Genomic DNA, 23,962 nt, shown 5'->3' on the forward strand with positions numbered 1-23,962 from the left:
TGGCCACCCGCCCCACCGGCCCGCCCCCCGCGGGTTGCCATTGGCCAGCAGCGCGCGGTCACCCCAGGCGCTCCGCGACCTATTGGGCCACCCGCGCCGCCCCGGGGGATCGTTAGGTAACTCGTTAGGCTCCGGTCCGTCCGGGAGCGGGGGTCAGAGGTCACGGGGGGGCCCCGCGGGGCCCCGGCACCAACGGCGCCCAACGGTGCCCAACGGTGCCCGGGCCGCGATTGGCTCCGGAACCCTCCGCGCGGCGGCCGCGTTCCCCGCCGAGCCCCCGCGGCGGCCCGTCCCGCGGCACGCGGCCCGTTGTTATGACGACACGGCCGTAAAGCCGCCATCTTGGCGGTGCGGCTCGTTGCGACATGGAGGCCGCGATGGCAACGAGCGTGGGGCCGGCGGGGCTTACGGCAGCCGCGGCTGAGGAGCGGGAGGGGGCAGCGGCCGTGGGCTCCGGCCCCACCGCGCCGCCCGCCGGCCCTGCCGCCTTCCTCAGCCTCCCGGCGCCCTTCAGTGAGGAAGGTACCAGGCGCGGGGCGGGCCCCGGCCGGAGCCGAGGGGAAAGCGGGGCCTGGAGGGCGGCGAGGCCCGCGGAGGCGCCCAAGGGGGCCCGGCCCGGCGGAACCGGCCCCGGCGGCGCTCGGCGCGGGGCGACGGGGGTCCTGGCGGGGTCGGGGGGGCTGCTGGCACCGGGTCTCCGTCCTTCTCTGCGCCCCGGCCCTCCGGGCTGCGGGAGCGGAGCTCCGGGGCGATGGCTCCGCTCCCCCCCCGCCAGAAAGCGCCTCGCTGCCGGCGCGGAGCCCCCTTCGGTCCCCCGGGGCCCGTTCCCCACCCCAGACCCGTCCCGCCGGGCGAGGGAGCTCACCGGGACATGCACAGCCGAAGTTTTCCGTGTAAACACTACTCGTTGATTAACAGGTGTCCAATTTTCTTAAACCGATGACTGAATTTTAAATCGTAGATGAAGATGATGTGCATAAGTGCGGTCGCTGCCAGTCGGAGTTCACCTCCTTGGAAGAATTTGTGCAACACAAATTACAAAAGGTCTGCCAGCGAGCTCCCGAAGCTCTTGCTGCTGCATCAGCAGGTCTCCTCAACCAAGAAGTACAAAAGGTGACAGCAGGCTTCTCCTCAAGCCGTGGCTGAAAATAATTAGGATGCAACGGTCTGTTGGGTTGGAGGGGAGAGAACAGAACGCAATGTTTTTAAAGGTAATAAAACTTTTCTGCTAAAATGTTGTCTGTTGCAGCAGGTCGTTCCTTCTGTTGAGGAGTCGATAACTGTTGCTCATATAGTCGTCGAAGCATCTTCAATAGCAGAGGAAATCAGCAACGCATCTGCTATAGTAGGTGAGCTTTGAGATGCTTGCCTTTATACCCCTGCTGGGTTAGGAACTCACTTGCTGGTCCAGTGGCCTCTTCTGTTCAGTTTTGTGCTGCAGCTGAGTATGTGGCACCTCCGTGTGACAGAGCACTGGGACTTGGGACTGAGCGTTTCCTCAGAGATGTGAGAGAGGCATCCCTCAGCCAGCTTTGCCACTCTCCGCATTAATACAAATGAGATTTAAAACTTTTCCAGAAGAATTCATTCTAATAATGATGCTCCAACAATGAGAACTTTGCAAAGACCCGTGTTCCAGCTTTAAAGTACCTGGCTTTCCTTCCTGCTGCATGAAATGCTGAAACAGTAAATTGATCTAGCTGTGCAAAGCTCTCTTCTGTAAAGAACATAACTGTTTTCCTATCCTTTTCCCAGGTAGTGGGCACATCAAAGAAGTCATTGTTGCAGGAGACCACGTTTTCGAAAACCCAAATGGTCACATAGATGGGGAAGTCACTGAAGAGCAAGGCAACCCTGACGACCAGGAGCAGGATATTTCCACAGAACTGATAAAGGTTAAGCTGCTGGTCAACAAAGAAGGGCGATATGTATGCGAGTTATGTCAGAAGACATTTAAAACAGTAAGTATTGCTTGTACAGTGTTCGGGCTAGTGAGTTTTTTGGGCTAGCTGTTAACTAAGATATCTCAAGACTTGATAACAATGTGTTTTCCTACTGCATGCTGCACTTTCAAATGGGAAGTTCTGCTTTCGGAAGGAGCACTGTTCTTTACGGTTAAAATGTAAAACCCTTAACTGCTGGAACATCTTTTAAAATGAAATTCTTTCCATAGGCCAGCATCCTCAAAGCTCACATGATTACTCACAGCAGCAGAAAGGACTATGAATGTAAACTTTGTGGGACTTCCTTCAGGACAAAAGGGTCTCTGATTCGACACCATCGGCGTCACACTGGTAAGACTGTTCTCCAAAATAAGAGCTCCTCATTGCTGGAGTGCGCTCTTGTGTGGTTATCCATTTCTCTTCCAGTGGAATTTGTTGTTGTTTTCCATCTGCTGCGCTGAGACTGTTGAGCTCCCCGATGTTTGGGTGCTGGGAGGCAGTGTGCGGTTTGGGGATAAGCACAGTTTGCTCACTGTAGAAAGGTGGAAGCATTTTCCTAGCAGTCTGTCGCATAAAGCTAATACTGGCAGTGGTCCGTTTAATACTGTTGGGTTTTGATTCTTGTAATTTCTAGATGAAAGACCTTACAAATGCAAGAAATGTGGGAAAAGCTTCCGGGAATCAGGAGCTTTGACTCGGCACCTGAAATCTCTGACACCCTGCACTGAAAAAATTCGCTTCAACATGAACAAAGAAATAGTAGTCAATAAAGATGATTTGCCAACAGGTCAGTGATGCTGTTAGTGCCTGCCGTGCATCTGATAAGTGCTGGGAGCATGCTTGGTTTTGAGCTGTAAATTTTTTCTCAGCTATAAAAAAATTTTCTGTGGTATTCAGTTTATATCTTTCATACAGGAAAAAAGTGGTTTATAGAGCTAAATTATTAACCTGAAGCACATGTAGCCAGGCATTGAGTGTGAAGAACATTTGTTACTCTGGTACAAAGCCAGCTTTAACGCGCACCTCATATTCCAAGATGCGTTTTTTTGTAGGGCACAGCAAACTGATGAGGGGTGGCAGTACACAGAGTGATTCATTGTGCTGCTTTTCTTGAAGGATCCTGCAGTTCAAACGCAGACACTGTTTCATCAATAGCAAGTGAATCCATCGAGACCTCACCCGTCATTCATCTCGTGACGGATGCAAAAGGCAACGTTCTTCACGAAGTGCACGTCCAAATGCAGGAACTTCCTGTTGTAGATGCGAAATCCCTGGACCAAGATGTGAGTGTTGTTCCTCTTAAATAACCCTTCGCATGTTTTCTGTGAAGAAGTATTCTGAAGTATTTTACCTCATGAACAAAATTTTCTTAGGTGCTGAGAATAAATCTGTGTGGTGGAAGTAAATGGTTAATTTGCTTCTCTTTCATCTGAGAACATGGAAGGCACTCCGCTCTGACCTTGTCTGGCCATCTGCTGTTGCTGTGTATCTTAGCAGCACGTGTTTAGCATACAGGGGGATGCGTAGGGTTTGTCACCCCGTACTGGATGATAGAGAAGGTGAGAGGGTGTTTTTGTTGACTGTTCCCTGCCGCAAGACTCTGCGGTAGGAACAAAGGCTTATCATCCCCTGGACTGTATGCTTTCAGAATACAGATTCACCTCATCTTCCTCCCCCATCCAAGGTCATTCTCTTGTTGATCTTTCAACCCTGTATCACAACATTAGACACCCTAGGAAGAATGGCTTTGTAGCAACATGCTGTTTAAAAAAAAAAAAAAAAGGGTTGTGTATTTGCTGTACCAATTACTGGACTCTATCCCTTCAGCAGTCGCATCCTGAGGAGCTGCCGTGTGAGGGGGAAGTGAACAGTGAGAATCTGCTGAGGCAGGCCATGAGGAATTCGGGTATTGTGATAGAGAGAGTCGCTATGGAGGAAATGCAAAAGCCAGATGAGCCCGCTGTAGCTGCTACAGAAGAACTAGAAAACGAAGTGGTGGAGGCAGAAGAGGAGCCATGTGGGGAACAATGTGTTGAAGTAGAACAAGCAGAGTCTGTAAGTTTGCATTCCATAAAGAGATTAAAAAAATTAATCTTCCTTGCCTGCACTTGGTTGCGGACGGCACTGTTAGGCTCACCACCCTGCATGTTATCCATCAGCTCTCCCTGTGCCTTGCGTCCATTTTTATTGTTACATTTTTCCACGTATGCTTTAAGTGTGTTAGTACACGCACATGCTCGCTCTCCCTCCTGTTAACAATATAAATATCTTTCTTGTCAAAGCTGGAGTATTTTAATTGGGAATTTGGTTAGCAATACTTATTGTACGTGCCAGTACAAAAAGCACTTATGTTGTATCATTTTCTTTCCAATAGACAGATGCAGAAAGAACAAATGGGTACAAAAGTTATGTTTGCCCTCACTGTAATGAAGCCTTCAGTGAAGCTACTGCCCTTGAAACACACATCAAAGGTCATTTAGGTAAAGTTCTGCTGCTTATGCTGTTGTCTAAAATGCGCTGTGTTTTACTATGACCTTAAGCATAGCGCAGCTTGCTTTGTTTCAAATTCCTTGCCTTTACGTGGCCGTTAGCCATGCAAAATCAATTGCTTACATACTAATATGAAAAGGTTGAGTTTGAGCTCTAGAATAGAGGGTGAAAGAAAAAAATGTTTCCATGTTTTGGGGCTTACACTGCATACTTGAAAGCAGAATTTTGTGAAGAGGCCAATAAAAAGGTTAGCAAGGCAGAACAGGCTGAGCAGGCTGGAACTGCTGCTTGAAAGGCACCAATGTAAGAGCAACGTTTGAGCAGAATTCACTTTTGAACGAGACAAAGTTCATATACGCAGTTGAAAATGTAATTTAATTCCTTCCCTGGGTTAATTTTTTTATAAGAATTTAGTTATAGCATGTGTGAGATACTTGCTCCTGTATCAACCATGCATTCTCTCTCTCTCTCTCTCTCTCTCTAGATTACAAGCCTTTTAAGTGTGACGAGTGTGGCAAAGAGTTCACAAAGGGCTACCTGCTAAAAAAGCATCAAGAAGTGCACGTGAATGAACGGCGTTTCCGCTGTGGAGAGTGTGGCAAGCTCTACAAGACCATTGCACATGTGAAGGGGCATCGGAGAGTGCATTCTGATGAGCGGCCGTATTCCTGTCCGAAGTGTGGCAAGCGGTACAAGACAAAGGTGTGCCTCTGCCTCCCTCACAACAGACTTGCCTTCAGGTTTTCCTTTCCAGAGCCAGGGTTTGGGAGAAGTTGGGAGGCTTTGCTTTTGAAAGAAAAAATGCCAGCTCCCAGCTGCTTAATGAGCTGAAGCTCCAGAAGGAGGTTTTGTTTTAGTAGGGAAAAGAGGGACAGTCTTAATAAAACTTCCACATTTGTGAAGAAACTTCCTTCGTGTGTGGAAAAAATTACATAATAATAACCAAAAAAAATCTTTATTGTGTCTTACATGGGAAGAAGTCCTCAAAGGTGTTGACTTTTCCCTGGGAAGCTAAAATACTGCTTGCTGGAGTTTGTCATTCCCTTCAGCTGCCTTTCTCTTGCTTCTCTCTTTGTACAGAATGCTCAGCAAGTTCATTTCCGTACGCATTTAGAGGATAAGCCTTATGTCTGTCAGTACTGCAGTCGGGGCTTTCGGGAAAAGGGCTCGCTGGTCCGTCACATCCGCCATCACACGGGAGAAAAGCCTTTTAAGTGTTACAAGTGCGGGCGAGGGTTTGCAGAGCACGGTACTCTCAACAGGCACTTAAAAACCAAAGGTGAGGGGTGTGTGTGTTTTGTTCTAGGGCTGGGTTTGGACAAGCTGCTTTTTGGCTCAATGGTAATGATTTTTAGAGTGGATGTAACCTGCATGCGAGGCCATTTGTTTATCTGCATCTCAGTTGCTGCATTATATTTTCTTTCATCTACATCAATGAGTATTTCTATTGTGATCTTTCTGACCAAAAATGATGCTGAACAAACAGCCATGAACCAGTTCTAATATAAAATCTAGATCATCTAAAGAGAAAGATAACCAAAACAGAATTTGCGTTAAGAATCTAACTGCAGGAGTGCTGTGGGCTCTCTGCTCTAAACTCTGGCTGAAGTGGTCTGTGCAGTGTCCCTAAGTGGGCAAGACAGACCTTACACTGTACAAGACTCTACTCTGAACTGTGGAGTGGTTCTGTTCCAGGGCTATACACAAAGGAGGAAACAAATGTTTTTGCAAAGCATTGGCAGAGAGTGCTTGATTTCTGTGTTGGGGAATAGGCGAGAGGACTGTCAAATTTAGGATGTGGCACACAGTGTTGTGGCTGAACTTGACCATTGGTTTGTTGGGGTGTTTTTTGCATTAAATTAATATTAATTTTGGGGGTTTATGAAATCCTGTAAAAATACAAAGTGTGGATGTTCTGTGAGGAAAATGTCTTCAGTAAAGTTCTCACAGATAATCATTTCATTGGATTAGTTGTGCTGGACCTGCTACTCCTTTAGCTCCTAAGCACAGATCTTCAAACTTCTTCAGGTAGTGATGATGATGTATTTAGATTGCAAGAAGCAATACAAGCAATACCCAAGAGGGAAAAAAAAAAGTTTCCTAGGTAAATACTGAAATGTAATGCATAAGCAGAAAAGATAAGTGACTTACAATATACTGAAAGTCTTCCTGCATGTTCTTCACATATGGCTTTTGCAATCCCTTATGGTTTTATGCATCTGAATTTAGTTGTGTACTTTTTGAAGCTACACAGTTGCTCTGCTCGAGGTTCAGTTCCTTTGCTCTTCTAGGCAATGAAATAGCCTAGAATGAAATAGCCTCTTCTAGGCCATTACTTGGCCTGTTTTGATGGGATGAGAGCTTGTTGTCTGACTGCTGCTCACTTGTCAGCGGCACCTTGTTAAAGGGGTCTCGTTTGTGCTGCATAGTATTTTCCAGGTGGTCCTATATTTGAGATGGTTATGAACAATTATGTTTTTCTGGCATTTGGAATACCATTCAGGTGGCTGCCTCCTTGCTTTGAAAGAGGTGGAAGAAGTGATGGTGTCTGAGGAAAGTCAGTCAGCTGACAACTTAGCTGCAACAGTCATTTCTGAAGATCCTCACACTGTGCTGGTGGAGTTTTCTTCAGTGGTGGCAGACACTCAGGAATACATCATTGAGGTAAGAAGTGGGGCATACAGCCATCTCATTCTGAACTGAGCATGGTATTTTGTTAGTAAAAACGGCAGTTGTGCATGTTCCTCATCTAGGCTTTTGGGAGAAGGTAAAACGGGATCTAGCCAATGCTACCCCTGCCTGCACAACCCTAGGAATAAACAGAACTAATCTTGTTCAGAAAAGAGCACTTGGAGCCTACTTCACCACCCTTCTGAAGTCCTGCGTGTAATGTAGGCAGGAAAATGAGACTGCAGGGAAGACTGACAGTAGTTCATCAGAAGGCTGAGACAAAACTTCTGACCATATCAGATTTTATGTCCTTGCAAACTTGCTTCAGTTTTCCTTCAACATTTACCTACTCTTTTCTTCCACTTCTATTTAGCTGATTTTGTCCAAAATAACCTCTGTTGGTTTTTAACTGGCTGTGGCCGCCAAACAATGAACTGCGGATTTCTCTTTCTCCCTCTTTGTGACAAAGAGCCAGTGTACTCATCCGTGCAGAATAACACAGTTCATTTATTGAGTCCCTTTAGTGCTGCCATAGTTTTTCTCCAACAGAAAAATCAGCCAGTCAGCTGAGTCCTGCTGAGAGATGTTCTATTTCAGTTATTTGTAAGCACTTTGCATTGCTTCTAAGTAGCTCTCAATAATGGGATTTGGAGGGAATTTCAGGGAGTTGTCTTCAGAGTACCTACAGCATCATGGGGGGAACAGAAAGACTTTTGTAAGAGATCTTAGTGTCCGTTATCTTGGTAGTAAAAGATTTTTTTGCAATAATCTAAAAAGAATCATCATATTTTGTCTTTCAAGACTGCTACTGAAGACATGGAGACCAGTGAAGCTACTGAAATAATAGAGGGAACAAGACATGAGGTAAAGCAGCTACATAAACTGTTATTTTGGGTACTTGCTGTAGATGGAATTAATCAGTTTTTGTGTCTGAAAGTCATGCTAAATAAACCCAACTTGAAATAATTAATTTACCAACCTCGTAGTTTTGCAGACTGTCTGTATAAAAACATAATAATGGTCATACTGGGTTTGACTGAGCTCCATTAACCTCACATCCTTTCGGTGATGGTGGCTTGTTACTTCCATGGCTTCGTACATGACAGCGTAGCTGCCAGCTGAGTAGAACTGTACAATAACATTTAAGCCATGAGGAAATGATCCTCTGAAGGCATTCCTGAATGCTAGAAATAATGGTTGGTGCAAAGTCAGAGGCTGGCTTAGGCTCCTGAATTGCATTCAGCCAGTTTAAATGTCAGAGTGTGCTTTGTTAAGATTTTTCTATAAACAGTAGTTTGACTTTCTGTAGGAAGTACTCCGCAAAAATCTTCAGTGACATGTTCTAGGAGTCTGCTGTTCTTGGGGTGATGCGGGCTTCAGAGAACAGCTGGCGGAAATTAGAATTAAATGCTGTTTGTTGCACTGCCCTGCTGGTCATCAAGCACTGTTTCTAGTGATGATAATTGTACTTCTAACAGAGTACAATACACCAAGAAATGATGTGGCCTCTTTTCTCTTCAATTAGGTTGACAGCCACATTATGAAGGTTGTGCAACAAATAGTAAATCAAGCAAACTCTGGTCACCAGATCATTGTACAGAATGTCACTGTGGCGGAAAACTCTGAAGTAACCACAGATGCTGCAGACACCATCACCATTGCGACCCCTGAAAGCCTTACGGAGCAGGTCGCAATGACACTGGCTTCTGCCATCGGAGAAGGAACAGTGCTGACTACAGAGGGGAGCATCGAGACAGAAGAAGCAACGGTGACAATGGTGGCATCGGAGGATATTGAAATAATGGAACATGCAGGAGAGTTTGTGATTGCTTCCCAGGAGGGGGAGGTGGAAGTCCAGACTGTGATTGTGTAATGAACAGCATGCAGCTAGTGACAGATGTTAATGTAAAACTGACTGGTTTTCTCCAGTTTGGGGAATTTGATCAGTCTGAAGTTTGCCGTTATAATTGTTCAGAGAGCAGGGGAGAGAATGCTTCTATAGTTAAGTGTCTTAACAGGATGGTACAGCCCCAAGATATTTTCTGTTTAAAATGGAAATAACAGTAGTTAAAAACCTCTGCATGGTTATACTGTGGAAGTGACTGATACGCCATGTTTGACAGTCTCAATATTTTGTACAGCTGCCTCAAATAAAGGAAGATCCTTTGCAAAGCATTTACCTCTGACCACAGGACAGTAGTGTTCTGGTGTTTAAAAGGATTCTGAAAGTGAAGCAAATACATAGGGTCTCATAAGAGACTACTTAATCATATGCATTTAAAACAAAGAAAACCAAACCTAAGGAGTTCTGGTGTGCATTCACCACCACTCAGAAACTTTCATGCCTTTAACCTCACTACTTTAGTCCTCCTAAGGCATGGTACTGCAGTATTCTTTTATTTTATATCCTGGACAAGTAGCCTTATGTACTGGTCTATGACAGAATGCATCATTGTACCCTTGCAATGCCAGACAGGCTACTCTGAGAGCTAGTCTGTTGGTGTGTAAAGCCATATTGTATATGATTTTTTTTAAAACCATATATGGATTTTTAATTGCATATTGTACAGATTCAGCATGTAAATAAATACATTTTTAAAAATAAAGTTATTTAAAGTTCTTACTATATTTTTCCAATTTCTACTCTATTATCATTCAAATGGAAGAATTTCTAGAAGCAGAGAGGAATGGGGCCACTTAACATTATGCTTAAGAAGCCTCATTGTTGGGTAAGTCAAACACGTTTTTTTTTTTTCCAGAACAAGCACAAGCCTCTAAAAGCAGCCAGTACATCTATGCTTTGGAATCTTTGAAGTGATCCCTAGTTAGAGGGATTTCAGGCGGCCAGTTGCATAGCTCCAAGTTTACTTCTGTCTTCCAGTGTTAAAAAACCCCTCTGCCTTTTGGCATTCACCTAGAGAATCCCCCTAGAGAAGCTGAAGATGTGCTACTGCTGGTTTTGAAGTGGCCTGTTCAGCGATTACAGGTGGGCAGCCCTAGAAACAGCCTCAGCAACTCTTAACTTCCCCTGCTACAAAATGGCCAAAATACAAAGGAGTGCCTAAGACATGGCTGAGCCTCTCATTGTTCGATATATCTGTTCTGATACCCTTTTCAGGGTGCTGAAATTCTGTCTGGAAGTCTACCGTTTTCATGACTCAAAGGCTGAAATGGCATTGTATTTTGAACAAGCTGAAAATAGGTATCAAGGAAGAGATTTTGTAGATAAGGTGAAGTAGCACTTGCAGTCATTCCCTTTCTGCAATTAAGGTCCTCCATACTAGTACAAATGTGCAGTGGAACATGGTTTCTGCAGGTTAAGATTGTACCAGTAATGGTGTTTTTTTCAGCTAAATACATGCAACCTATTCTACATACTGTTAATAATGGGTTAATCATTTTCCAAAGATACTCACTAAAAGATGAAGCTTCCTCAAAGCTCACAGCAGTCTTTGTTAGCTTCCCTTGCAAGTGCACACACAAAGATTCACTTCAGTAAGATGGACCAAATTTGCCTCTCCATACCAGCGAATTCACTACTGGTCCCTCTAACAAACAAGAGGACTAAGCTTAACCTCAGAGATCTCACCAAGCGAAGTATCTTAAATGGCACTCTGCTGAGGCTTCGTTAATCAGAATACTGCAGTCAGCTGTGAGTTACTATTTTCCTGCAGGGAGAAAAGAAAAAATGAATAATTGGCAAATAAGTGCCACTTCCACATGTGCAACACTGCTATATTCCTGTAAAGTCTCCTGCAGGAGACCTACTTCAGATGTACCAAAGTAACTTAGGCAACTCAGTCTTCCTGTTAGACAGTGGTATATATTATGCAGGATACAGAACAGTAACCATAAAACCCCCCAACAGTTCCCTGTGTATGTGTTCCTTAGTCAAACCTAACTCTAGCGCAGCTTGTTTCTGTGCTGAGATTGTGTCTGAAAAGACTTAACAAGCCACTGTCACGACTGGTACCAGTAGTGTTACAGATAAACTTGGAAGAACTCTAGCTTTGAAGACCATTTGGCTTTATCAAAAAATAGTTTCCAATTACTGAACTGAAATACAGCGATCTTTTACAAAAGTTGTTTGGGGCATCAAAGCACACTGCTGAAATAAAGTCTTACAAAAAGTTTAAAGATGCACATATGAACAATAATATCTTCATGCGTTCTTCCTTTCCAACGCTGTAGGAGGCTTAAAGATCTCCTTTAAATTCATCCAGATTCCTTTAGAATAAAGGTTTTTGTAGACAACTCCTCTGTCATAAGGCTGCAATGTTACATGGTGGGAACAACCGTATCTTCTGGATTTATGCCATTCGTTGGAAGTTTGGTTGGTTAAGGCCAAATACAGATTGAAACAGCAGTATGCACCCAGAACGAGCGTGAGAAGAATAACAAAACCAAGCATGAAGACAATCCTAGGAAAAGTCAAGAAAAGGTGCTGCAAAGAAAGAAAATAATAACTTAGTTAAAAGGCTGGAGCATTAAATTACGTGGAGGCAAGTGACCACTGTAACATGCTGGCTGAAGCACGCATCCATACGCACACCTAACTGTGGAGCCCCAGTGATAAAGTCACAGCCCTATGGACCATTCCTAATTGAATCTCTGAGTACGCCATGCAGATTTCCAGCAATTTGTTTTCTCGCAAGCCTTGATGGTATGTGGGAGTATTTTCTACGCCCATCTATTTCTGAATGTTTTTATTTCATATTAGAGATCTGCTTGTTTGTTTTTTGTTGTTTTTTAAATTTAAAAGAATCATTAATGCAGATCATCTCAAAACAAACTGCCAAATGAAGAAGCTACAAGCTGGTACAACTTCAGGTTTTGCTGACATGATACCGTTTAAGCAGCTCTTTTCTGAATTAAAATTCCCATGCTGCAGAGTGCTAATGGTACTGTTCAAACATAAGCAAACATTCCCTGACCAAGATCCCTTTATAAAAGTCCACAGCTGAAACACCTGTTGTCTAGGCTGAGGAAAAGATAAAGCATTTACTACTTATTACCTCATTGCCATACTACAGAAAGGGACGAGGGGATCAAAATGCAAATGACTCAAGTACTAGACAGACTCAAAGTCACCCTTTGCTTGTATGTGAGAAAAAACATTCAAGTATCTAAATTCCAGGATAGCAGGGTCGTGTTTTATTGTCTCCATGAAGATACCTCAAGGATTGTCAATTGTTTCCTAAATGTTACTGCAGTAGATGGTCATTGGAATGATCTTTATGAATCTTTATGAACCAGATATGCTGAGTGAAAGCAGACTGGAAACAAAACTCCATGAGAATGGAATTTAAAAAATCCCATCTTTTTAAAGTATTCTGCAATGGCAGTTTTCTAAAATTAATAAGCTGTGTGGAGTTGGTAAAAAAATCCTGTAGTCTGTCCACATCCTGCCTGTGAGAACTGGTGGACTTAGAAGATCCCTGAAAGCAAACACTGGGAGAAACTTTTTATAAGCTAATAACCCAGCCAGCTTAAACTTACCTGAATGAGGAACAGAATCTCAACAGCATGCTCTTGTCCTTGGTCATCAATGTAACTCCCATACATCATATTTGACAGCAGCACCACTTGGATGAGAAACGCTGTTGTGATGCCTGCAATGGTTGCAGCCATGGCAGTCAGTGTGAAGAGGTAAAGGAAGAAATACTTTGCATTGAAGGAGCCAATGCAGTTGTTGACCCACACACAGTGGTGATCAAAACGATGTACACACGTACTGCAGAAACCTGATGGGGAGCGAGTGGCAAGACAGTTCAGTTACTTATGTAATCAATTTGGTTTTTACACAGTTTAGGATAGTTTTTCATCTGAAAAAAACTGAGAGTTGTGGTCATGATTTAGCTGATAGCTTTTTAAGGAAACATTTAATTTCAATTGCACATCATAAAAAACCCAATACTAAAAATAAAGACATGTATCTGCAGCTCAAAGACTTTGGTTTCTCTGAAAGTACTGCCTGGCAAAGCATGTGAAAGGTACAGGTTGTAGCTCCCAGCATTTAGATGCTAACAGCAAATTCTGCAAAAACAAAAAAACCCCCACAAAATCCTGAACTCAGGTCTTGACAGGTGATAATTTTTTATTAAACTTCTAGAGGCTCAAAAGCTTGCCTGTTCCTGACCCAACTGACACCCTCAGAACTGGTAATTTCTGTGAAAAGAAATAGCAGCAAAACAGTTTCATGGATGGGGAAAGGGCAGCTGTGATCTGAACCCCAGTAAAATGAACACAATCCTGTGTGCATCGAGTTAGGTAACAGAACAGATGTAGTGTGAACTGCAGTTATCGAGGGAGAATTAATTTGGGGAAGTATCAGTGTTATGCTTATCAAGGAAGTTAAGATTCTTACGGCAATGTTTTGATCTGGCTGGCTTCTCCATGTTGCACGTAGGACACACGATGCCTTTCTGAAATAATACACCATCGTATGGATAAATCTTAACTAATGATGCATGATTCGATTTTGTTATTATACCTGTGAAAGAAACAAGAAAAATAGTAAATGTAACAGTGTTTGTAGCATTTTTTATGTTCCGTTTTCAAACAGCTATAGCTCACAATCAGCATGAGCTTACCAGGATTGGCCCGGGAGCAGAGAATGAAACAGCCCACGTTCCCAGCCAGCAGCAGGTAGGGCAGCAGCAGGAGGAGGAGGTGGAACTGCAGCTCCTCACAGTAAACAAAAACTTCCCATGTGTATTCCCCATACACTGCAGCTTGCAAGAGTATGTGCAGGACAACAAACAAAGAGCTTCTGTAACAGAAAGGGCACAGACTATCTAATACTCAGCATTCTGATTAACAGGTCAAGTACACTCAGAGGTGATCAGCAAAGACTTTCCAAATCAAGGAGACACCTCTTTTAGGTTTTCAGGCCAGCATGGATTGCATATTAATAGTGTTTTCTCCCTCCAATAGCTTCTTCTTCTCTTCTTCCCACATACACTCCTTTAAATATGCCAGCTAAATTCACTTCCATTATTGGCATGTCCTTTGGATTTTTTTTCAGTAGAGTCAAGTACAGTCTCATAATCACTTGGTGCTGACAAAACACGCCACAGCAATAGGCCACAAAACATTCTGCCAGAAGACATTTGCTGTGTGCTGCTCCGAGAGCAAATAAAACCCCAGTAAAAGGTAATTTAAAAAAACCCAAACCTGTAAAAATATAAGCAGATGTTACGAAAAAAGCGTGGCAGGAGGTTAGCAATGGCAAACACTAGTTCCAGCCTGTCGGCACACTACAGCTTTGGCAAGGCATGTTGCAGAACCGTTTGGCACAGACGTTTGTTTGGGATGCATCATACTGAGCAACAGCTTGCAGCAGCCTGGCAAATAGACGCTCACACAAGCCACGCATTAGGAAAGCAATGTTGACTTATGACAGCTCTCCGCATTATATATCACTTTGCTGGACTTTTATTATGAGTTTTCAATAACTAGTGATGTGTACTTTACTACAGCAGGAAGTCTGTTGCAGACAAGCTCTGCTCTACTGCTCTCTCCAACGCTATTTCTGTGTGCAATCCAGCAGGATCCTGCAGTCTCCTCCCAACAGCAGGGCTGCAACAAGGTACCCTCAAGCGCTACATCTCACTGGACTTCTGCATGAACTGAAAAATCTCTTGCTTGAATGAGGTGACGCAGTCAAAGGGTGCGTGTGGAGGATCAAAGTGCCTCCAGCGCACAGCGTAATCTAGCAATGACAACTACACCAGGCTCATCAGATAATTGCTCTGTTGCTGACTGCACATTTGACAGTGTAGCCACTCTCTCCTGGGCCATGTTACAGCAGAGAATCTGCACAGCAGGCAACAAAACAACTGCAGCACATGTTCAACAGCTGTAGATGTTACGCCCCTGAAGTGTCTGTCATATTGGAGTTGCTCCCCAGAGGAAAGGTATTTAAATAATTCCTGAAGCAGATCCTAAAGCACTGAAGTTTACAGCACACTACAAAATTCACCTTAATACAGCAGGCTGCACGTTGGCAGCTGCGCAGCTTCCGCTTGAGCCACCTGGACATCCAAGCTGCTGGACTAAGACTAATGGGATTTGAGGGAGAGGATGGGGATTGCTAGCTCTGTCTAAACTCAACCTGCAGCTGCCACGGAATCTGTTGTAATTCTCATGTGGATGCGGTCTCCCACCAGCGTGACCAACATCTGTTACACTGGAAGCTACTGAGCCACATTATCTTGATTTGTCAATATGTTCAAATGTTTCAGGGTACCATGTTCTACACAATAAGCAAAGAACAGAAAGACAACAGTGTAGCAAGCCTTAAAGGGAATCTGTAATCCCTGACAAGCACCGCTAACGAGGATGGGTAGCTAAGGTTAATACTGAAAGCTCTGATGGTGCCAAGAGGTCACCAACAGTAACCGGAAATACTAGTAAAAAATAATGTCAAAAGCATAAAAAAAATCCCACCAGTGAATACCTTGTGTGGAAGAGCCTGTGAAGCACCCTCTGTGTCACACTCTGCAGCTGTGAGGGGATTACAAATGACAATACCTGAAGCAAATGAAAACACTGTGTTATCTATTGCTTCTGCCTTGTGGAAAGTTCAAATAAAAATACAAGTCACCTAATCCCTCAGTTACATATCTGTAGCCATATCACCAGGAAGGAAGCTCATTTTCAGGGATATCTGAGCTCCTAAGAATACAGACAGGTTTGTTGCTGGGGTTTTCAAAACGGGAGTGAGGTTCCATATTCTCGGGAGCCCTAATGGCACAAACAAATGTATCTGGGTTAATGTGTGAAAGTTGTAAGGAGCTTATATCGGGTTATGGACTGGGTAACTGGTTAAGCAGGGGATAGAACTGAGCAATTTATGAACTACAATATGCTTCATCAGGTCATCTGACAGATGCAAGAGGAGATAAAAAAAGGAATAAAGCCTGCTATCCTCCAGAAACAGGAAAAAAACCCCCACAACTCAACCAAAAAGCAAACAAAACCCAGCAAACCCAAAAAATCAGTTTCTTCAACTACAGCTATGATCCAATTTGATAACTCTGTGTCTATCTAACTGCTGTTAATGAGAAGAAAATTGCCTGTCTTCATTCAGTGAAATCCTCAGCAATAGTCTGCAACTGTGGAATTGTTTGACTCTCCTGTTAAGAGGATGACAGATCTCTATAGCAACATGCTGCTCCATCAGTGGTGGAGGAATTAGAGCAGCTGAGCCTATTTCTAGCCGACAAGGAAAGAAAATATGCGGTGAGAGCTTCTCGTCTCAGATGTGAAAGACCAGAAGGCAAAAAGCATATGTGAAGTTGAGAAGATGTTAAATATTTTTCTTTTAACTGTTATGCCTTGTATCAGCAGTTCAAGTGACAAGTATCTTTAAAGAGAGGCTGTGTACTGCAATAGGAAATACATAACTAGACGGAAACGCAACCTGCATGCAATTGCAAAATTCAAGTTTAAGTTAACTGTATGTTACTACAGTCTACCATTACCTTCAATATCTGTTATCCCATACAGTACAGCAATCCCTTGTATTTCAGCCATTTCTTACACCAAAGCAAAAAGCTCTTACAAATACGGTTTGTGCTTGTGGTGATGATGAAAGTAGGAGAGAGTGAGAAAACCTGTACAATGAATACAACCATCTCGCATGACTGAACCGCTGGCAGCAAGGAAAACAGACTGGGGGTGGAAGCTGACTTGCCACAGAGCTAGAAACAGCTGCGCTCTGTGCAAGTTAATTATTTCATATTGCTCACAATAAATACTTTAAAGTATCTTACAGGAGTGAAGTCAAACAATGTCAAATTCCAGGTTTATACGCTTCAATAATTACAGTCAGAAATTCATTTAAAATAGCATCTAGAGAAACTATTTAGGATTACCTATATTTATTTTGTGCGTACAAGAATCAATTACATTTCTCCAGACTGACTTTGCGTTACGGCAGTATTTTAATTGCTGATTGTTAGCATGTATCATAGAAGCAGCTATTAAGAAATGCAGGAAAATAATAAATTTCCTCTGCACAATGATCTACGTGTCCATAAAGCAAAATAAAAAGAAAGTATAATACTAGTAATAAAACTCAAAGTCTATTTAGACTCATGTAAACAGCACTAAATATTATTTACAATTTCAATGATAATTCTCTTATACTTTCCCTTCCAAGAGTTCTTCATTCAGACACAGCCCAACAGACAGAAAAACAAGCTAGTGCATTTTCAATTAATTGCCCGTTTTTTACAGTAAAATGCCAATTCTTATTAGTCTTTTAAAGCTCTTTATTCCTCCCACTTACTTAGGATACAACAGCCTGCAACATCATTACAGACTCACATTACAGAGCTTCCCCTAAAATATTTGCTACCAGTTACAAGTCTCCCTTTTTTATTCCTCAAACCTCCCTCCACCTACCTTCTTGCTGTTAATGACAGCAGCAAATACCAAAAAACTGCAAATACTCAAATACTTGGGCTCTCATTATTATTTAATTTCTCAAAGCTGACATGTTATGGTGCCACCAAACAATGCACTTCTAGCACTGTGAGAAGTCCGGTCCTTACTACTACCCTGTGGTGACCACAGCCAGCCAGGCTGGCACAGGCAGGAACAGGAGCTGTGAGATGCAAATGGCTTTTTACTGCGTGCTTGGGCATGTTTTCATCTGCCGAAAGGAAGCGTATTTCTATTTCCAATCCCAATTAGCACTTACTTGAGAGCAGTTGTCAAAATAGGATGAAATATACCATCTCCTCACTCTAACCACACATATTAGCATCTTTTATGGAGGTGACATTACAGCAGTTGCACTAATTTCAGCACAACGAAGCAGGGCAGACCACCAGAGCAGGAGATGAGCACCGCTCTGGAAGCTCAGCTCTTTACCTGGCTTGCACCATTGACACTTCTTGCGAGGAAACTCTCCTTCCGTCCCGAGCAGATGCAGAGCAGGCCAACAGCAGCAAGAACAAAACACAAGTAAATCAAGAAGAGCGTCAGAAAGTCCATCCTGAGCCCTGCAACTGCCAGAAGCGGCTGCTCAGTGCCTCGGTGCCAGCCCCCCAGCAGTGCCCGGGCCCAGCCGCGCTGCCCACCGCTTGGCTGGAACCGGGGAGCGGCGCAGCCGGCGCACCCCGCTCCCCCACGGGGACACCGCAGTTATTTCAGTGTTCTACCTATTTCTGCACGGCCCGGGACCCTGCCACGGGGCACCCTACTGAGAGAGGGGCTGGGAGTCCGCTGGGCCAAGGGCCGGGGCCTGCAGCGGGGCCTGCAGCGGGGCCGGCCCGAGCCCCGCCGCCCAGCCAAGCCCGGGCACCGCCGGCGGGGCCCAGCACCGCGCCGAGAAGGGGAGGACGCTGCCAGGGGCCTGCAGCCTCCGAGCCCCACCGCCGGGCAGCAGGAGCCCGGAGTGACCCGGCGGCACGGTGGGGGCCTGCGGGGCGTCGAAGGCGCCGCTACTGAGGGACCCGGGGGGAGGGCGCCGGCCCGGGACGCGGCGGGGGCAGAACGGGGCCGCCGCTTCTGTCAGCCTCCCGGCGGCAGGGGGCGCACTCGCCGCCCCGCCCGAGGCCGCCCAGCCGATCGCCGAGTCCCCCGGCCGCTCGGGGATCGGCGGCCGCAGCGCCTGGCGCCACCCGGAAGCGGGGGCCGCCCCTCGCCCGGGCCTGCCCCGGCGGAGCAGCTGGGGTGGCGGCTGCCGCGGGCACCGGCAGGGCAGCGCGGGTGCTGCGCGAGCCGTTCAGAAGGTCCGTTTTCAAGGTCGATGCCTCCCTGTGGCCCGGCCGCCCGGGGGGGACCCTGCCCCGGGCTGAAGGGAGCTGCTTGGCGGCCGCAGGCCGGGCCCAGCCCTGGGCAGCGCCTCTGCAAATGGAGCGAGAAATCAGCCGTGGGCTCCTGAAGGAGCTGAGGCTGCTGGGCAGAGACGTTTGTTCTGGCCCTCTTCCTTCCCCCACAGCAGAAAGTGAAGATTAAAGCGGTAGAAATAAAAGCTAAATTTGATAAATCCCAGAGTTGTGTGTAGAGTTCTTACCATCCTGGGCAGCTCATTACCGTGTGAGTTGAGTGCCGCTGTTGTGCTGATTTCTTCTGTTCCCAGAGGATCTGTGTGACACTGCCAACTGGCATGGCACAGCTTGTGTGATTTCTAAGGAATTTGCAAAAATTTCTTCAGATTTCTTGCCGTTGGTGAAACCTCTAAAGCAAAATCCTTTTGTCTCCTACAGGAGCTCTGAGCATTATATTCTCATCTAATCCGGAGCCTCATGTCACACCATCACGTCGCACATGCTGCAAGAAGTAGGGGAGAGTTTGCTCTAGTACATGCCGGGATCTCACCTAGAACCAGGCTGAGGTGAACTAAAGCTGCAGGAGATAAAGGTCCTGTGCCGGTTCCTTACGTGGCGTGGCTGTCAACTGAAACCGGCCCTGCAGCTGGCGCGGTCCATGCTCTCTGGAGCGCCACTAATGAGCAACCGATTGGGTTACGGTGCCTGGTTAGAATTTGCCATAGAAACTCAGCCAGTTGCTGCTGCCAGGTAACTGATCCAAAAGCTTCGAAACTGCTGTGATGATTTTGCCAGCTCTGGGTCCCAGTCTGCTGCTGGCTGGATCTCGGGCACGGCAGGTAAGCCCTTTGAGGGGTGCTCGGGTAGCTTTGGCACCAAGAGGAAATTAATTGGTTTGGCTGAGACACAGTGGCAGGAGGTGAGGTTGAGTTTCAGGAAGGGGACCTTTTTTTCCCTGGTAAGTTCTTGGCCCCCAGTGCACCAAACCAGAACCTGGTGAGTGAGAAATGAAGGCAAAATATTGCTGGGGCACAGCCACCCCAGAGTGCAGCCTGAGGCACTTTGCTCCTGATGGAGGGCATAGTGAAAAAGCCATTTTTTCCCTTCCCACTGATGCAGCAAAATTTCTGTACTGCTTCAGGTAGGCTGGAGGTTTGTTTGGGACATTGGATGTAACCTGGCAAGTCTGCCTGCACAGAAGGGGCCCTGGGATGGGGGGCTGGCAGCCGTGTGGGCATGAAGCTGTTTATTTGTCTGTGGACAGGCAGGTTTGTACACTGCGGTCCGTGCACCCAGCATGTAGCTGCCTGCACTATTGGCAGGAGCTGCAGTGAGTGCTGCCGAGCAGGGCACCAGCACCAGTGCTGCTGAGGGGCTCCATCCACTCTTAGTGGCCTTATATGCCGTGCGCAAGGACAAAAGAGTCAGCAAACACTTTAATAGCAGGTTGAGGCTGGGAGATGAAGCTCATTCAATTTAAGTGCTGTGAAAATCAGAAAGTCTTGTCTGATCAAAGTCTAGCAGAAGGTCTTCAAGGAAACAAACTTTTCATTAGCTTGGAATCCCATAACTAGTTTCTTGCCAGGATTAAAATTCGCTGTTTTAAAGTAGTCAAGTCAAAAATGGAGGGAAAAGAACCAATTACTTCACTTGCTGGAAAAAAAAAAGTATCCATTGGAGTTTTGCCTGCCTGTCTGGGCCGTGAATAGTGACGAAGATGCACTGACGTTTTGTAGGAAGGTGTGTGCACTTCTGCATCAACACGGGAGGGCAGCGCACGCTCCCTGCAACGCCCACCTGTGGATCTCAGCTGCTGAGGAGATTTGTGTTTGTGCAGGACCTGTGAGAAGGGAGCCATGTCCTGTCTCTAGCAGAGCATCACTGACACCAGAGCTGGAGAGGACAGGAGGAGCAGGTCTCCAAGTCCCTCGCAGCAGACATGTATGAACATGAAGGGCGCGAGCGAGAGGAAGACCTTCCATTGCACCGTGCTTACCTTCAGGCTGCGCCAACCAGGTCCCTGCAGCTCTCCTTCATAAGGCTTTACCCAGTCCCTTACCAAGTCTCCCAGCTTTCCTGGGGAGGTTGTTTCCCATCCAGCCCAACGCTGCTGACAGCTCAGCCTGTGCCAGTGCCCAGGGAGGACTGGATTGCTGTGTGGTCCTTGATGGGATGCAGACGGCCCCTCCCACTGGTGCCCTGCAGCAGGATATGTAATACCCTAAAACCTCTTAAGCCCTAAGCCCTGAGATTCCTACGTGCTGAGGAAGCAGAGGAGAAAATCAGAAATAGCAGCTTAACGAACAGTCGGTGCCAGCATGGGGGGTCTCTGCTGTGAAATGCTCTCAGCTGCTTCCTGCTGTGAGGACCCCCACTCCTCTGCAGCCTGGCTGAGGAGGATCTGGTGAACCCTGGAGAAGTTGGTCCAGAATCCCAAATCCTTGCAGCAAGCAGAAGGTTGTTTGGCAGATGCATACTCCCAGAAATTCTGGTGTCCCTCTCAAATAGCTGGTGGTGGGGTCAACGAGGTCTCGGCACATCCAGCTGCTGTTTGGCAGTGGTGATGGCATGCTGCGTCTCTGCTGCTTTTTGCAAAGTGCTGTCGCTTCAGATTTGCCCTGTGGGTGAGGGATTTCTCTCCACAGGCACTAATCTGTTTTACCTCCTTCCAGCTCGTAATTCCCCCCAGATCTGCAGGCTCAGGTCAGCACCAGACTCAGCCAGGACCAGCACAGCAGTTAGTCTGTCCATGCTTCTCTTTGTGATGGAAATAAATTAGGAAAGGAAGAGGCAGGAAGGACCTTTCTGTGCCTAGTGCTGGCTCAGAGCAGCTGTAAGGGCACAGGGCTCAAGTAAGAAGCCTGGGAAGGGGCAGCCACCCTCTGCCCCGGCTCTACTCCAGCACCGTGGCACAGCAGCTGTTTTGCCCACCCCTGGACTGCTGCTACATGCAAGGGCTGTGCCCCCAGCACCCCAGGGGCTGCAGCGAGGACGCGGGAGTTGGAGAGATGCCCCTGGGAGCCCTGCGGGTAGGTGGGATGCACTTCCAGGGGTGATGGAGGAGAATCGAGAAAGCCTCAACCCCTTAGTGGGACAAACCTGCTGCTGGTGAGAGCCCGTCAGGCTCGCTTGGATGGCCGCAGACTTCTGTAAGTGCTTCAGCCGTAGGGTGTAGAGGTGGAAAGGGGTGATGCAGCTCCCTGCAGCAAGGTGATGGCCGCTGCTATGCCAGGCTTCGCTGTGGAGCTCAGCCCACAGCGGCTGCACTGGGGCCGTCTCGGTGCTTACTGGGCTCTTGCTGGAGCCTTCAAAACTTGTGCTTTGCTTCCTCAGGGATCCCCTGGTGTTCGGTCACAGATGGATTTCATCCTGCTGTTGCCAAACTTGCCCATGCTTTACTCTCAACACCTCCCCTTTGGTCCTCAACATCTGTACCTGTTAACACGGGCAACAGCTGTGTTTCCTCTTTGAGTAACAACAGTAACAGTAATCCCTGATTTTTATGTAGCATTTTAATCAGCACTGCTGTACAAAAGAGGACAAGACTATTACACTTACAGCGTTAGTGACAGTATATTGCTTGGTCCTTTTTAATATTTCCTTATGAAGGCGGCACTTCTAGTGCCCTCTGTAATACAGCCTTGAGTAGCTGTTTGGCAGAGCAGGTTCAGGTTATTGATACAGATTTCTGCAGTAATGCTGTGTTCCCTGCCCATCCTCACGATTCTGCTCTCAGAGCAAGCTGGTCGGTATTATCTCTGCTGAAAATGGTCATGAGAAGAGTTCCTTTAACCTCCCTGGCCTACAGTAAGGTATTAAAGAATGTTTTTAGCAGTTCTGAATTTTGACCAAGATTTCCTAGGTCTCAAAGGAACAGAATAAATGTCTTTTGGTCATTCAGATCAAAGCTTGAAGAACCACGCCACCCCAATGACAGTGAGGTAGCGCGGTGAAGGGATGCCTTTGCTGTGCTGGCAGAAGCACACACCAGAGCGAACTGGGACCTGCTGGGCTGCCCAGGCTGGGGGGAGCAGCCGCTCAGTGGGACACAGCAAGAGCCTGCTTCAGAGCTCCTGGGCTCTGTGGCTCTGGGCCTGGTTTGAGACTGTTTGATCCAAAGAGCAAAAAAATCAAGGTGCGTTTGTGAGGATGTTTTCTTGAGCAGCTCTGAGTCCTTGTAGTATCTGTAAAATAATTTTCCCAGGTAAAAGACTGTGTTTCCCTTTTGTAAGTGCTTAATGTGTGTTAAATAACACAGATGGAATAAACACAGGAGTGAAAAGCATCTTCACAGACAGCTAAGATCAAATGAAGAGAAAATCTACATGTGAATTATTTTAGCAAGTCTCAGCAGAAAATGCAGGCACTTACACATCAATGGCATCAAAAGGGCATCCAAATGAGCCATGTAGGTCAGCTGGTCCAATTTATCTTGGGCAAAGATGACTTCTGTAGATGTTTCAGGCTGATGTGCTCGATTTCTCCTTGAGCATCCATGGAGCTGGTCCTAACCCTTCAAACAAACCACAGACAAGTCCTTTTGAAACTCCTCATCTTTGAATTTCAGGATGCTGTGATCAAGTTGATACTATACACAGGACAGGAAGGACACAAAGAAATACTGCCAGGAGAGCTGAGAGGATCTGGCAAATTCTAATGAATGTGCAGTAACTTTGCAGTTGCAAACTGCTAAAATATTGAGTATTGAGAAGAGGTGGTTAAAATAAGGCTGGTTTAGGTCATTGGATGATCTTTTCATTAATGTGACATGCCAGGGAAATGAAGTAATCATTTTGCTAGAGAAATAAATACAAACAAATGCCCAAACACACCTCCCAGGGAAGCAGGGGGGTGTGTGTGGGGGTTAGGTAAGTGCCACTGATGGCTGAGACAAGGGCTGTGCCAGGCCACAGCCCAGGTGCCAGGTGTAGCCCCGACCTTTCTGGCCAACGCAGCTTCCTCACTGCTAATGGCATTGGCACTGCCAGCAGCCTGACGGTAGAAGAATAAAAGCTATTTTTTAGGGAAATATGGAGGAAAAGCATCCCTCTTGGGGCATTTCTTCCCACAGTG

General features: G+C 46.1%; 3 protein-coding genes across 8 annotated transcripts in view; 2 read left to right on the forward strand and 1 right to left on the reverse strand.

Moving 5' to 3' along the window:
* Nucleotides 1-242: 242 nt before the first annotated feature.
* E4F1 (E4F transcription factor 1) lies at nt 243-10,771 on the forward strand. Of its 3 annotated transcripts, none has more exons than XM_040591363.1 (14): nt 243-522; nt 962-1,113; nt 1,250-1,349; nt 1,756-1,961; nt 2,174-2,294; nt 2,578-2,730; nt 3,060-3,226; nt 3,774-3,998; nt 4,318-4,423; nt 4,918-5,135; nt 5,514-5,712; nt 6,937-7,097; nt 7,905-7,967; nt 8,629-10,771. In XM_040591363.1, exons 1-14 carry the CDS (start codon nt 366-368, stop codon nt 8,974-8,976), a joined length of 2,376 nt encoding a protein of 791 aa, XP_040447297.1. In that variant the 5' UTR covers nt 243-365; the 3' UTR covers nt 8,977-10,771. The 3 variants fall into 3 exon arrangements, with proteins under 3 accessions (XP_040447297.1, XP_040447295.1, XP_040447296.1); XM_040591361.1 differs by having other exon boundaries at nt 249-522; nt 3,771-3,998; XM_040591362.1 differs by having other exon boundaries at nt 253-522; nt 1,253-1,349; nt 3,771-3,998.
* A 341-nt stretch (nt 10,772-11,112) lies between these two features.
* On the reverse strand, nt 11,113-18,675 carry ZDHHC4 (zinc finger DHHC-type palmitoyltransferase 4). Of its 4 annotated transcripts, XM_040591365.1 has the most exons (7): nt 18,278-18,675; nt 17,988-18,124; nt 15,565-15,638; nt 13,697-13,875; nt 13,471-13,596; nt 12,603-12,847; nt 11,113-11,547 (listed from the first exon to the last, which is right to left on the reverse strand). In XM_040591365.1, the coding sequence occupies exons 2-7, from the start codon at nt 18,108-18,110 to the stop codon at nt 11,266-11,268; spliced, it is 1,029 nt and encodes a 342-aa protein (XP_040447299.1). In that variant the 5' UTR covers nt 18,111-18,124; nt 18,278-18,675; the 3' UTR covers nt 11,113-11,265. The 4 variants fall into 4 exon arrangements, with proteins under 4 accessions (XP_040447299.1, XP_040447298.1, XP_040447301.1 ...); XM_040591364.1 differs by having other exon boundaries at nt 17,988-18,673; XM_040591367.1 differs by lacking the exons at nt 17,988-18,124; nt 18,278-18,675 and adding an exon at nt 17,815-17,981.
* A 2,925-nt stretch (nt 18,676-21,600) lies between these two features.
* Nucleotides 21,601-23,962, forward strand: part of LOC121085988 (delphilin-like) — a 46,747-nt gene continuing 44,385 nt past the window's right edge. Inside the window, 1 exon segment of the mRNA XM_040589054.1 lies at nt 21,601-22,038. Coding sequence (XP_040444988.1) covers nt 22,023-22,038 — 16 coding nt within the window. The 5' untranslated portion in view covers nt 21,601-22,022.

Source organism: Falco naumanni, chromosome 4, assembly GCF_017639655.2.
Source record: "Falco naumanni isolate bFalNau1 chromosome 4, bFalNau1.pat, whole genome shotgun sequence".
Taxonomy (NCBI): domain Eukaryota; kingdom Metazoa; phylum Chordata; class Aves; order Falconiformes; family Falconidae; genus Falco; species Falco naumanni.